General features: G+C 47.7%; 1 protein-coding gene across 3 annotated transcripts in view; it reads left to right on the forward strand.

Annotated features, from left to right (window-relative positions):
• The window catches only part of SMARCC1 (SWI/SNF related, matrix associated, actin dependent regulator of chromatin subfamily c member 1), an 84,291-nt gene that overhangs the window by 32,346 nt on the left and 36,989 nt on the right, over window positions 1-14,956 (forward strand). For all 3 annotated transcript variants that reach the window (XM_063303212.1, XM_063303213.1, XM_063303214.1), the window contains 6 exons: window positions 429-550; window positions 4,453-4,524; window positions 9,211-9,324; window positions 10,606-10,759; window positions 11,771-11,884; window positions 13,562-13,621. In XM_063303212.1, the coding sequence (XP_063159282.1) occupies window positions 429-550; window positions 4,453-4,524; window positions 9,211-9,324; window positions 10,606-10,759; window positions 11,771-11,884; window positions 13,562-13,621 (636 nt within the window). The remainder of the gene's footprint in view (window positions 1-428; window positions 551-4,452; window positions 4,525-9,210; window positions 9,325-10,605; window positions 10,760-11,770; window positions 11,885-13,561; window positions 13,622-14,956) is intronic.

A 14,956-nucleotide genomic window follows, 5' to 3' on the forward strand; every position in this document is an offset into this window, starting at 1 on the left:
CCTGAAGGTTTATGGCCCGGCTTTGGAAAGAGAAGGGAGTTTAATTTTTTTAATTTTAATTTTCATAATTATTTAACTGACATGGCACCTGTTGGCAAAAAAATGGAAATTTCACAAACCTGAAATGCCCACACCACGCTTGTCCTATGAAAAGAGCAAGTTCTGCCAGAGGGGAAGTTGAGAGCAAAGCATCAAGGCATCTTCTACTAGACATTAAGGGTTCTCGCCTTTACACAGAAGCACTTCCTCCTTAGACAGACTTGCAGGTGTCCAATTCTTTCCCCCAGAACAGGTGGCTTAAATGCTTGTATCTCATGAGGGCCTTTGGGCCGCATGCTACGCTAATATCGTGGTTACTTTTTTGTAGGTGAGTGCGTTGACTTCAGATGTAAGTTTGTTTCCAAAGTAACGCTCGCTTCTTCCTACAGGAAGATGAAGATCCCAACAAAGGTGACCAGGGCCGTTCCCTTGATTCAGGAGAAGACAACGTCACAGAACAGACTAACCACATTATTATCCCCAGCTATGCATCCTGGTTCGACTACAATTGGTAAGATCTACCATTGGTCAGAATGGAATCAGCCACCAGTTTCGCCTTGGGTGGGTCCATGCCTCGTGCTAAACCACAGCTAAAGCTAAGCTAAACACATGCACCCTGGGGTGGTGCTGCGTGAGAGCCCATCCATCGTGGCTCCCAGGTGAACCTGTCCCATGGGATTCAAACTGTAATTGTTAGTGTGTTCTATTGTAAACCACCCAGAGAACTTCAGCTCTTGCGTGATTTAAACAAACAAACAAACAAATAAAACATTGCAGCCACATTTTCTGAAGCTTGATCTTGAAATTAAATTTTAACTATTAATTTTCATTTAATCTCATGAGGGCTTTTCCCCCACTGAAATACTGTACATGAGGCTCATCTACAAATAGTAAATTCAGCCAAAGTTAATGCATAGTGACCTTACTTTATATCTCCATTGGATGTGTTACAATCAACATAAGGCAAATTCATTCTAAGCCACAGAATGGTTGGCTTCCTTTGGCTTGGCATGTTGCTTGAATCCAGCCATGTTTTTTTGTAAACTGGTTTAGCTCGTTGTGTGAATCTGACCAACTGCATCTATCAAGAAATCATAGTTAGGCAACCCAGGAAGGGAGGGAGGGAGGGAGGGAGGAAGGAAGGAAGGAAGGATTATCGTTTAAAGAAACACAATGAAAATAGACGTGAGGCCCTTTTCCCTGCAGGAGCAGGAGGAGGAGAACATGTGTGCTCAGCTTCCCATCACTGAAAATTTGGATGTAGCATGAAACCTGAACTGGGCTATTGAACCTGGATAAAGCAGTAATTTGGTTTAGAGGGTAAATCTAGGAATCATATGCTTGTATTAAGATTATTTCATATTAACGAAATTAAAATAAATGTATTACTGATACTTTTAAAAAAAAAATTAAAGCAGCCATTTGGATCCACTGTGAAAGTGGCTATTGGCTGGTTCCTATGGGACCTGGCCAGAGTGGGCCAGTTCTAGCCGTTTTAGGGTCACCCAACCAAAGAAATAGGCCAGAGATCCAGGACAAAGAAGAGGAAGCAGTTAGTGCACAGCTGATTTAGGAAAGTTGGCTTTAAAAGGGTTTGATCGTTCCAGGGGGGAACAGATTGGCTCTGGCATTTCTCGGGGCAAATGTCCTATCCTGTTCAGGGGTGGGGAAATTGAGTGGTTTCCTTGGGGAGTGCGGGTACTGAGCACCAACCCCTTTAATCTGCCAGGGCATTTATTTGATCAGTTTATATGGCTGCCCACCCGCTAACAAGGGTTGAAAATAAAGTACAAAGGAAAATGAGCCGACAATAAAACGTATTGTATATCACCAATATACTACACTGGGGGAATTCAGAGTAGAAATGGGGAAGGACCAGGGCTCTGGGGTCAGGGCCAAAGGAATTTCAAGCCGGAGGAGGTTGTTCCATAGAACAGGATCTGCGGTAGATACTGGTTCTGTGTTGAACTAGTGTGAAAAAATGACAGCAGGGATCCCACCAGCCGGAAGATTCCTGGCAAGGGGACTTTGGCCCTTGGTCCTGTATGGGCAGCCCCTGCTTCTCTAGGCCTTGCCTGGGGGGCGGGGGGCACTGTCGTGGAAGGAAAGTAAAAGGCATTTAAAGGCCATTTGAATCTGCATTAACAGTAGCCCCTCGGGAGCTGCCTGTAAAACAAAACATATTGACGATTATTTCTAGCCAAGTCATTGATCAAAGTGCTAGCTTGGGTATTTTTTTTTTTTATTATTATCATTATTCTCTGAAGGAGAAAAGCCATTGCATAATTCAGCTGATGGCAGAATGGTTCTATCAGAAACATTGAGAATTGTGGCATACTGCAGATAAGTCAAAAGTGCTCAGTGAATTTGGGAATTGAGCTGAAGGATCAAAATCCACAATTCTTACACAGGGTGAATGTGTAAATAATTACTCCTATTCCTTGTTCTAAGGTAATGTTTTATTATGTATTTTTGGAATAGCAAGTCAATTCTTACACTTTTGATTGACATGACATTTTTTCCACTCTTAACTCTTTGTGGCTATTTGTACAGAATGGAATTTCCCCCCCCAAGGCACAGAATGTGATGACACTTTTAATTTGTTTATAATTATTATTATATGCAAGAAGGAAGGAAGGAAAAAGCCCACAAAAACATACACGTCTTGCACACTAAACGTAATTGTTCCTACCTATATGCTTATAATGTACAATTACATTATTAATCTTTAAGTTAGTATGCCTAGCTTTCTGTAAATTTCAATGAGACTTCAGCTCCAGTTGATCGACAGATGACGCCTGCCTTAGCTATTAACCCGAAGACCTCGTGTGTTGATTTTAGAATTTGGGGTTTTGTCCTTGACTGCCACCCAGAGCCCTTTGAGGTTGGGGCAGTTAAAAAAACCTGTGAATAAATAACTAAATAAAAAGAAAATGGGAATTAAGCACTCCTTATTTCTAAAGAGTCCTCCAGATAAGACTCCCAGCCGTAAAATGTTCATTGAAGTACAGAAAGAAAGAAATTCCTTAGTCGTCGTGTAACTGATGGAGAAGGACTGTCCTTCCAGCCTTATAGTATCAGTCTTTTTGTCAGCCATATCCAATTCTGTTGTCCTCCAGTTGGTTTACAAGCTGCTTGTATGTAATTTTAAAAAAAACAACCCGAGCGCTAGATCACAAAATTAATGTGTGAAATCACTTTGGGGGGGGAGGCTATTGTGGCACATGATCACATCATATGAATTAGTATTGCATCTTGAGTACCACGTCTCAGATACCATGCGATTAGCTGAATTTCTTCCTAAAAAGAGGCACAGGTATCCACTAGACACAAACCTATACCTTTTGTGGAATCTATATACGACTAAAACTCTCCTGTTTATCCGTGGATAACCTTTAACTGGGCAAAACAGTGCACCGTAGGGCAACAGCTTTTCAACCAAGGCACCTCGAATGAGCTAACTTGCAGAATGCATCTAAAATCTGGGACCCATGACTCCCGTGGAGTTGAAACTAGGCAAATTTTATAAAACACTTTATGACATAAAAATTAACATACAGCTTTTTATGACATAATACGACATGTCATAAGACATTTCCTGTGGTCAGCTCCTGGTGTTTGGCTGGGCTGTACAGTTCAACCTGAGCTGCTTTCAAGGCAGCCGCATCTCTGAAGGCCTCCCTGAACGCTTAAGGACTTTCCCAGTACATCGGAAGCTCTGCCACTGTTGAAGGCACTGGGGAATCTGGTAAGGAGATACCTCTGAGACAATGGCCCGACGGGTCACGGGTTGTCTGGTTAATTCTCATTTTAAATCTTAGGCAGTGGACATACAAAAGTTTCCAATGGTTTTCAGTTGAAATCTGTGCGTTCTTTCAATTCCTCATTTGGTGCCTTTCTGTACTCTCGGATGTCTAATTTAATGTCATATTTAACAATAATGTATAAATAGGTATCGTAGGTTTATTATTATAATACAGTGAACACATTAAATTTTCTGGTGCCAAAGGGGCTTTAATCTAGAGATTATTTTAACCACAGGACTTGCCGCTGTGGTGTGACACCGTGTGTTGGCCAAATCTGTAACTTTAACTAACCGGGTGAAGCAGCTTTCATATAAAGAGTGTGATGTCCAGCGGCTAGTTGGCTTAATCAGGCCATGGGAGGGGGGGTGGCGGGATTCGAAGGCTGCATTAAACCATAATGTGGGGCGTTGGCTTCTGGCTCAGCATATTGCTGTGGCCCATTATTGTGGTTTATTTATTCAGCAGACTAGCCTTTAACGAAAGCGAGCCATGGCTTAACACTGCGCCAGCCAGGAATTTGCAAGGAATCTTGCAGGTCGTAGCACGCCTCTCAGACCGGGACTCAGGGAATGTGGACCCTGACCCGATTCTCTTTCCTTTCTTGCAGCATTCATGTGATCGAACGCCGTGCTCTTCCAGAATTCTTCAACGGGAAAAACAAATCTAAGACCCCAGAAATGTAAGTGGAGCCAGACGAGGCGTGTGGAGGGGGTCTCTCTGTATTAACTGTGGGAGCTACTTGGATGCCCTTGGTCGACCCAGGCCTGGGGGTGGAGGAAGGAGGGGGCCGGCTTCCACCCTCTTCCCCTCGTCTCACGGCCCACGCTCGTTTCGTCTTGCACAAGCATTTCCGCGGAATTTCGCCTGCACGGCAGTTTCACTTGCCACCCTTAGCCTCAAGCTGAATGTTCAAATCTGCTTCTCAGCACGGGTGCAAATGGGGATCCGAGAGGGTGATTAGTGAAAATGAGATGGAATTGCAGCCGTGGGTAGTTCAGAGCCTAAAATCTGCAATCAGAAGAGAAGGGCAGTTTGATCGTGGGACAGTTTGTCTGCTGGGGAGTGGGCAGTGTTCTCTGTCCACCCCCCTTGTGCTTCCAGGAGCCTTGCAAATAAATTAGTAGCCCCCCCTTTCATGCCAGGAAGGAGAGAGAGCTCTTTCTCCATGGCTACAATAGGATCTGCCCCTTTTTCCCAGAAAATAATTTACTAAGCAAGTTCAGGGAGAAAGGACAGAACAATTGTCCCCACCCCCCCCGCCCCCAAGCTGGCCCTTTTGCCTGTGTAGAATTCCAGATCCCCGGCAGTGACCAGGCGAGTCAGGAAAGGTGCGGCTGGGGCCGAGGCTCACCTTGGCTGCCCGTCAGAAGAGCCGCCCCCCCGTCTCCCTCCAGAAGCTGGTTTGCTTAAACGCAGGCAGACCTGACAGGGTGCAAATATTGTTATTCGGTCATTAAAGAAAGAAGAAGCGTGACTGGTGCTCACCTCTGTGGCCTGCAAAAGAGATACACGAGCGTAAGGAAGAGTAACTGGGTGAACGTTGTAAGGACAGCGTGAACGAAGGTGCATACCTTGGTATTTTAATGATGGGTTTGTCCCAAATTGTACTTGAGGTATACTGTGTAGGCACAAAACACTCACCTGAACCGACCTTAACACTTCTAAAAGGACTGGTTTGTGCAGTTAAGTACAGGTAGTCCTCACTTAACAGCTGTTTGTTTAACGACTGTCTGGAGTTATGATGGCGCTGAAAAAACTGACTTATGACCATTCCTCTCACTTACAATCATTGCAGCATCCCCACAGTCACATGATCGCGATTCGGGCGCTTGGCAACCATTGTGCATTTACAACAGTTGCAGCATCCCACAGTCACGTGATCATCATTTTCGACCTTCCTAACTGGCTTCCGATAAGCAAAATCAATAGGGAACTGCATGCTTCGCTTAATGACCACCACAAAAATGGTTGTAAAATCAGGTCTGGATTCACTTAATGACTGCGTCGCTTAGCGACCCAAATTCTGGTCCCAATTGTCGTTAAGTGAGGACTACCTGTACTGTTATGCTTGAGTGAGGTTATTCATTTGTTAGTGAGAAATTCAGTCACTGCCATTTGCTGTACCTGTAGATCTGCTGGAGGAAGCTCAATTATGGGGACTCGGTGGCTTAATAGCCATAAAACATTACAGTACTTAACATTTGATATATTCTAAAACAATGTTGTCGTGCGCTTTCTCCCAGTAGCTGCCCATTGTTATATAATGCTGCTCCTGCTGGTAAACACCCTGTTTAGTTATTTCACTTTGTGCTTTAAACAACAGTGAACAGACTCTGGATCTGACCTCGATAAATGTTTGGACATGTTAGCTAAGTCTGAGTGAAGCATCTTGTTTCTTAGATAAATGTTTGCAAGCAAAATAACATTTGGCTGACTGTTGTATGATAAACATTTTGAATTTCTGCTTGCAGCCCACAAATGTAGATTAAACTAGAAGGGAGTTGCAAGGGAGAATGGCTCGTCCTTTTCAATCCTCGCGGGGTCATATTCGTCCATGGCAGAATCTGACTGGGCATCTCCCGCAGGTGGTACGCAATTCCTGACACGGCAGAGCTAGTTAAGAATCTTTACTGCATGTTAGGATGATGCCACATTAAACAGTTGATTGCCTTTGTTAACTTGTGACGGCGGCAGGTGACGGTGACAGCGCTGCTGACTCCCTGGAGGCGCGATCGCTTTTCTCGTTTCCACCTTTCCCGTGATTTCGTGACCCTTTCGCCTTGCACTTCTCAGCCTTGGAACTGGGTGGCCGGCGGTGGTTGACGTAACTGACACGTCTGCCCGAAGGAGCCAGGGCTCCTGCCCGCCTCCCACCGTTGCCGTCAGCAAGCCTTGGCGGGTGAAATGTCAGGCTAAGTTTTTCAGCGGGCCTTAAGGAGAAACGTGTACGTGATTATACGTTTATTTAAAAACCTGCTGCTGCACATACAGAATTGGATCCAAACTAACTATACCCACAGTAGACAACTGTAATCGGTGGAAATTGAATTAAGCGCAACTAACCTAAGTGCCATTGTACAGGATTAAAAAAACCTAGTCTCCGTTTGGCAAGGGTTAACATCCTCCAAGGGGCGAGGAAATTTCAGCGAGCATTTACGGCTAAAGGCTTTCTGCTAAAGATTGCAAAACCTCCAAGGACAGAGATTAAGCTCCTCTAAATTGCAGCGTATGAGCAATAAACATGCCTGCGGTCTGCACGCAGCCCTAAATTTAGGGTATCTGTTTAGGAAACTTTTCCCTGTACTGACCGATAGACACGGCATGCCTTTTGCAGCAACAGAGGGAGCCACCGGGGAGGTGGGGAAATCTGCCTCTGACCTCCCCTTCAGATTCATTCCATTTTTCATTGCAGTCGCAAACTGGCTAGTCTCCTGTCCTCAGCTAGATATCTCTGATTAGGCGCTTGTGTCTGCTCCAGGTGTTCACTTCAGTGTCAGATTCCCTTCTCTCCAAAGAAGACTTCAATGACTTTGGATTTTTAAAAAATATTTTTTTTTTTTAAGGGGCCATTGGCATTCCATGTCATGCCTCGGGCTGTAGGCTGTTGGTGTTGGCGAAGATGCCGTTTAAATCTAGTAGTATGGAAAGAGATGCTGCCTCCACAGAACAGGACGCCTGCGGGTTTTCTGCCAGGCTTCCAGCTTGCACCCAAAAGGAATTATAAGAACTCTTTTGTACCTAAAGAGGAGTCTTTGAAGATGGAAGAGATATTGGGAAAAACAGTGAGATGCACACTTCACCTGAGCATTTCTCCCTTTTCTCTTAGGAAGGAAAGTTTAGGAGATTATTCATTGAGTAGTCGATGGGCAATGCCAGGATCCTACGGAGTACTTTTGTTTCTCCTCTTCTTTTTCATTTGTCTGCTCTTCTTTTTTCTGCCTCCTTCCTCTTCTCCTTTTCTCCCATGTATGCAAATAGCACCTTTGATTTCTCTTTTATTTTGGAGGCGGTTGTTGCTGTTGTTAACCATGGAAGACCGCAGAAGGAAGGCGATGGATGTCCTTAGCCATCGCCACTCCTGTTCTTCCCTGTGTAAACCTTCTCACGCTTGTTGAATGCGTGAAATGGCCTGAGAACAGCCCCCTGCTTTCGGCATCCGAAGCGTCACTGAGCCAAGACGGAGGCTTTCTCAAATGCCCAGGGTGGTACGTGCCCTCTTGGTGGGCAGGGAAGGCCGACACGCAAGAGAGTGCAGTTGCGCACTGATCATTTTAACCCTTAACGCTGTTTTTCTAATAAGCTGATGCTAACTGTGGCTATTTGAGTATAATAACAATTTAGTTTTCTTTAGCACGGGTGGGAGTGTGCAGTTCAGAACGGGGCCTTTTTTCCTTGCAGTTTTAGACTGCCTGAACTAGGCATTTGCTGTTATTTCGGTGATGGACGTTGCCATAGTACCCCAACGGAGGAGAATGCTTGGCTTACTCAGGTCTCAGTAATGCATACCAGGCAAGGGCCCGCATCCACAGTCAAGTCGTGTATGCGGGCGGCCTCACCACACCCCGACCTGCATGCTTCAGATGCCGTTGAACTCCCATCATCCCTGACTATCAGCCACTGTGTTGAGCACTAAATTCACGAAGGTTTGAGATTGGAGACTTCCTGCCCTTGCTTTAGAAAGTACATTGCACTGGAGACACAGCAGCAAACTTGGAAATGGGACACCAGACCTCAGACGCTTTGACCAGCCCTGAATTTCAGCAGGTGGCGTTTGGCAACCCTCAGGTTTCTTAGTTGTCAAAGTGAATTAAGTGAAAGCGAGGGAATTCGTTCAAGGTTTGGTGAGTCCGTGTGGGGAAACTCCAGACCCCCAGCGGCAGCTTGCGTACAGGCACCTCTTGGCTGTGCTGCTGTGGCTGATGGGAGCTGGCGCCCAGCAGTACTTTTAAGAGCCACCGGCAGCTTTTGTTGCTGTCAGGGGCTGCGTAAAAGACTGAAATTCATCGGGAAAGCGTTTGGTGGAATTGTGGGCCAACCGGTCCATCCATCTTGTCCGCTTCGCCGAAAGCCTCTGTTGGGCAGAAAGGGAACAGTTGTTCTGGTGATCTCCTTCTTGTGGAAGGCGTCAGCTTGTGCGCTCAAGATGCGCGACTGGCTTCTGTTGAAGGCTCCGCTGAGCTGGAGCCGGACGGATCCGTGTGACGGTCACCTCAGTCGGAGGCTGATCGCAGTGGCAAAAAGCTGAAGCCTGAAGAGAAGGATTACAGAGGGCTACGAAAGTTGACTTGGTTTAAACGTGCTGCTCAGAACCTGAAGGTACATGTTCACGAAGTAACTGTAGGGTTGTTGTGTTGTTTTTTTCCAGATACTTGGCTTACCGTAATTTCATGATCGACACCTATCGCTTAAACCCTCAGGAGTACTTGACCAGCACTGCCTGCCGAAGAAACTTGACCGGGGATGTTTGTGCTGTGATGAGGTACTTCCCTACGGAGGCCACCACGTCTTCAGCCCAGTGAATCCCCTTTTAGCCCAGCCTTGCTAGGTGGTGGCACGGGCCGACGGTACTAAGCGCCCGTACCCATGCGGGTATACCCTTTCGGGTCCATTCTCTGTCGGCCAAGTGCGAAGAACTTCCACAGCAGTGCAAACCTGAAGAAGCAGGCTCAGTCCTGCCCCCTCCCTCCAAACTCTGCGCTTGGCTAGTGAAGCCCAGGGCAGCCGCCATATGGGGGGGCTTCAACTCCCAGCTTTCTCAGCAGGGCCACATTGGCTGAGGAGCTCCGGGTGTTGAAGTCCGCCCACAGCAAGGACGCCCAGATTTGGGGAAACGGAGGCGTTGGAATGCAGCTAGATTGATCCACGAGGATCAGCGTTGGAATGCAGCTAGATCAGAACTGGGGTGGCGAAATAAAAGGGGGGGGCACCCATGTTGCCAAATCTCAGTCATGAGGTGGACTCTGAGAATGTGGCACTAATCACGCCTGGCAGTTACCTTTCCCGTAAGCGACATCTGTGGTTTCCTTCTAGGAAGCCGCCTCCGGCGATGGGCTCCGGTGAACAGTGGGGAATCAATCCGTGGCCCTCCGGATGTTGTGAAGGGCGGTGCCTATCAGGCTTCACCGCTGGCCACGTTTTTTAGGACCGCTGGGATTTTTGGTTAAACAGCATCTGGAAAGCCATAGTGCCCCCTCAGCAACCTGTGGCTTCTTAACCAAATCCAGATGGAATAACTTGCTTTATTTATTTTCCCCACCTTTTGCCTTGAGAGGCTTCAAACGGCTTAGCAATTACAGCGCCGTTTTAACAATAAACAGCAGTTTAATCGTGCCAGCCAAACGCCAGCGGAACAACGCAAGACAGCAGTTAAAACACAAAACAGACCTAAGTAACGTAAGATGAATCAGAACCCAAAGAGGGATGGTGCCACGCCTGGCACAGAAATGTCCTCGTTTGCTGAAATATGGGTTTGCCCCTCTGCCAAATGCTCACCGGGTTACTGACTGTTTGGGCCCCAGAAGGAGGCGGGTGGAAGAATGGGGTCCGCCTGACGGGAAAGTTGTTTCTCAGCAGCCCCTAAGGCAGGGTTTCTCAACCTCGGCAACTTTCACGCGTGCGGACTTCAGCTTCAGCTCCCAGAATTCCCCGGCAGCCTCGTGGATCAATTAGCGCCACCCCAGTTGGATTTCCCTTGCCGCAGCCAAACAACGTAAGCCAGCTTTCTCCTTACGGTGCTCCTCCGGGTCTTCTCGCCGCTCAGGGTACACGCCTTTCTGGAGCAGTGGGGGCTTATTAACTACCAAGTGGATCCAGAGAGCCGGCCCATGGCCATGGGGCCTCCCCCCACCCCCCACTTCAACGTGCTGGCTGACACCCCCTCCGGACTCATGCCGCTCCACCTGCGGACCCCCCAGGTAACACTCCTCCTGGCAGGGCCAGTGGGTCTCTTGCACTTCGATGCGGCCTTCGGGATGAGACCTGCCTGTGAAACTGGGTCGGATCTGGGTCTCCGTGGGAAATCCTTGCCGAACGGGGATTCCCCGTGACCCTTTTTCCCTGCCAAGAGAGTCTTCCCAACCCTGACTCCGTGCCTGAGCATCGGTTGTGTGGAGGGAGTGATGGGAACTGTGAAAAGAACTTTTGGAGAGCATATTGGGGTGCTGGTTCCTTAGGTTTTAGCGTCCTTTCTTGTTTTCAAATCTCTATTCACAAACATTGGCTCAGCTTCCCAGCTAGGATATGACCCTAAAGCTGCAGTTGGTGTTCATGGAGTGGAAGAGCTCTGGGTTTGGCTTGGCTTGGCTTGGCTTTTTAACTGGGCGGAAGGGAATGCTGTTTTGGAGCACTGGTGGGTAGTAGCGATATGCACTTATGCATATACAGGTACTCCTCAACTTACGACCGCAATTGGGACTGAGACTTCTGTTGCTAAGCAAGGCAGTCATTAAGTGAGTCACACCCAGTTTTATGACCTTTTTGCTGCGGTCATTAAGTGAATCGCCGCAGTCAATAAGCGAATCACCACAGTCATCATTAAGTGAATCCGGGTTCTCCCATTGACTGCTCGTCAGAAGCCGGCTGGGAAGGTTGCAAATGGTGATCCCATGACCCTGGAATGCTACAGTTGTCGTAAGTGCGTGCCAGTTGCCAAGCACCTGAATTTTGATCATGGGACTGCAGGGACGCTGTGCTGGTCATAAGTGCAAGGACCAGGTGTAAGTCACTTTTTCTAGCGCCGTCGTAACTTTGAACAGTCGCTAAGCAAATGGTCGTAGGTCGAGGACTTCCTGTAGTAGATTTTAAGCACTTGTGTGCATCTTTTCAGCATGCAGACTTGATTCTGTTTATGAACAGTTAGTTTAGCCTTCCTCTTAATGCTTTCAGATTCTTCTTCCTGTTCTCATTGCTCTACCTGTTCACTTAAGATTCCAGCTTCCCAGCAGATGCTGAACTTTCCCGAAAAAAACAAGGAGAAACCTACAGATCTGCAGAATTTTGGGCTTCGCACAGACATCTACTCAAAGAAAACATTAGCAAAGGCAAGGCATTAAGTTCTCCTTCTTCCCTTTAGGACAGTGTTTCTTAACTGCAGGAACTTTAAGATGTGTGGACTTCGGTTCCCAGAATTCCCCAGCCAGCATGGAGAACTCCACACATCTTCAAGTTGCTGAGATTGAGAAACATGCTTTAGGAAATCCCAGAGTGTGTGTGTGTGTGTGTGTTTCTCAAATTTCTAACACCGCCCATCTCCCCCCAAAAGGGGGACTCTGGGCGGTTTACATTAAAATCCACAATTAAAACCATAAAAATATAAATTACAGTATAAACAGCCAATAAATAATAATGAGTAAATGCAAAATCCAAGGAGCGAGGATCTCATCTATTAGGGAGGGATCTGTGGTACCAGCCACCCCCAGGAAGAACTATTGCTCCTCCCACCCCAGGCGAGGCGGCAGAACCAGGTCTTCAAACCCTTCCGGAAGGCCGGGAGCGATGGGGCCATTCTCACCTCCAGGGGCAGAATATTCCAGGGGGTGGGTGCCACTGCAGAGAAGGCCCGCCTCCCGGACCCCGCCAAGTGGAATTTCCTTACCGGCAGGGTCTGCAACATGCCCTCTGCATGATCGAGTGGGACGGGCTGATGTGATGGGGAAGAGGCGGTCCCTCAGGTAGCCTGGCCCCATGCCATGGAGGGCTTTAAAGGTGATAACCAACACCTTGAATTGGACCCGGAAGCAGACTGGCACCCAGTGCAGCTCGTGCAGCAGTGGTGTCACGTGTGCCAATCTTGGGGCACCAATAACTGCCCACGCAGCCGCATTCTGGACCAGCTGTAGCTTCCGGATACTCTTCAGGGGTAGCCCCATGTAGAGCGCATTGCAGTAGTCTATACGGGAGATGACCAGGGCGTGAGTGACCGTTCGAAGGGCCTCTCGCTCCAGGAAGGGGCGTAACTGGCGTACAACACGAAGTTGTGCAAAGGCCCTTCTGGCCACGACTGCCACCTGCTCTTCGAGCAGGAGTCGTGAGTCCAGGAGGACCCCCAAGTTACGCACCAAGTCTGTCTGGGGCAGTGCAACCCCATCCAAGACTGAAGGTGGCAAATTCCTCGGAGCAGAGGGGCCGTTAACCCACAGCCACTCGGTCTTACCAGGGCTCAGTTGAAGCCTGTTGTTCCCCTTCCAGGCCCCAACAGCCCCCAGGCACCTGGAAAGGGCAGCCACAGCATCACTTACTTCCCCCGGGATGGAGATGTATAACTGAGTATCATCCGCATACTGATGATACCTCACCCCAAAGGGACGGAGGATCTCGCCCAGCGGTTTCATGTGGATGTTAAATAGGAGGGGAGAGAGGACCGAGCCCCGCGGCACCCCACACAATTTGCAAGTCTGAACTGACTAGTATACAAAGCTGTTGTCTTGGAAATAAGTAACCATTACTCCCAACAGCCTTCTGACTGCCAGGAACTCTTGCTTCAGCTCCAGGCTGATCCAGTTCCTTTTGCTGCCCCAGGCAGCCGCAACTGGTCGTCTTGCCAAGGCGTAGGCCTCCCTGGGGCTGGTCTGCAATAACGCTAGCCCTTCAGTCAGAATGGATGGGGAAAGAGTTCGTCCAGTCACATGGTTCCATGAATCTCATCTCGTAATCAGTGCAGCCTTTTAATCCACTCTCCGTTAGGTAGATCTGTAAACATTTTAAAATTTTTCTTCCAGAGCAAAAGTGCTAGTGCTGGGCGAGAATGGACAGAACAAGAGACTCTGCTTCTGCTGGAGGTAAAATAAAAATGTAAAGGTTGTGATTTTGGGAAGAGGGAAGCTGGCTGTGATGTGAAAATTCAGGGGCTGTCAAGTTCATTTTAAATGCTGAGGTACCTTGGGTTAACCTGTGTCTGTGTTAGTGGGAGAACAGAGAGACTGAGTTTTGTGGTTGCCGATAGTGGTCCTTCCCAAGTGAACACAAACCTCCTAAATGCACTTCAAACATCGTATCATGTTTGTCTGTGGCTGTGACAGCTAGGATGTGTCACATTTATATTTGACTTTGCTGGGAAAGGCACTTACGGAGTGAATCAAAGTCTCCCAGTCCTACACTTGCCAAGGTGAGCCTCTGATGAGGTCTGCAGTGCTCTAGAATGTCACTGGCTGTTAGAGGAAGCTGTAAATACTGGCACATAAAGCTTAGCTTCTTTGCCATATGGAAACTTCTTTTCTGTGGTCAAGGTTCCTGGCTTTCTCTTACGGTAACAAATGAAGGCCCGTGTAATACTGGGTTTATTCAGTCCATTCCCTAAAACGATGGCTGCCCTGTGCTCTGCCTGGTACAAATGCCCCATTTTGGCAGCTTCTAACGATGTTGGGATTGCAATTCCCAGAATTCCACCGCAACCGTGAATACAAAATTAAGAGCACCGTGATCCCATCCCCTCGGGAAGGTGTTGGTTTGTGGAAGTCCAATTTAAACCAAGAAATAGACTAAAAGCCACAAGCTGAAAATCAGGAAGACGAGGTGTATCTGATATAAAATCCATGAAATCCAGCAGACCTTTAAAAAAACACTAAAATTCAGTGGCAACTCCATTGCTGGAATGCTGCTTAGGCTACTAAAAATAACACATACGTATTTGCACTGTCTGAGAAGCTACCAAAGCTGGCTGCAGGTGAGCATCTTTGAGGCAGTGGCTGCAAACTCAGGCAGCCCTGACCAGAGACCAACCCCATTTCAGATGGGGCTGTCTTGGAGAGGAATCTCCACCCATGGTTTGACAGGCTTACGTGAGAAGTGATTTCAGGATCCAGGCCAGTGATAAAAAGCTGCCCGTTTCCCCCTCCTGTGAGCAGCAGAAGCTTCTGCTTAAGATTTGTAAAATGACAATTTGAGAAAAGAGATTGCTGTGTTTTCTGAATGTTGTTTGCAACTAGCCCTTTGGAGAGGATCATGCAGCAACCGCAGAGTGCCCCAAGTCAACGTATTCTCCAGCTTGGCTGTGAAATGAAAATACTGCTTCTTAGCGGAGCCTTTCCCCAAAAGGGCTTGGTGGAACCTCTCCCTGACGTTTTCCTCAGATTATCTGCTTTTCCCTGTTAATGAGATGAACTGCAATCTTGCTG

The sequence above is a fragment of the Candoia aspera genome, chromosome 4 (assembly GCF_035149785.1).
Source record: "Candoia aspera isolate rCanAsp1 chromosome 4, rCanAsp1.hap2, whole genome shotgun sequence".
Lineage (NCBI taxonomy): Eukaryota > Metazoa > Chordata > Lepidosauria > Squamata > Boidae > Candoia > Candoia aspera.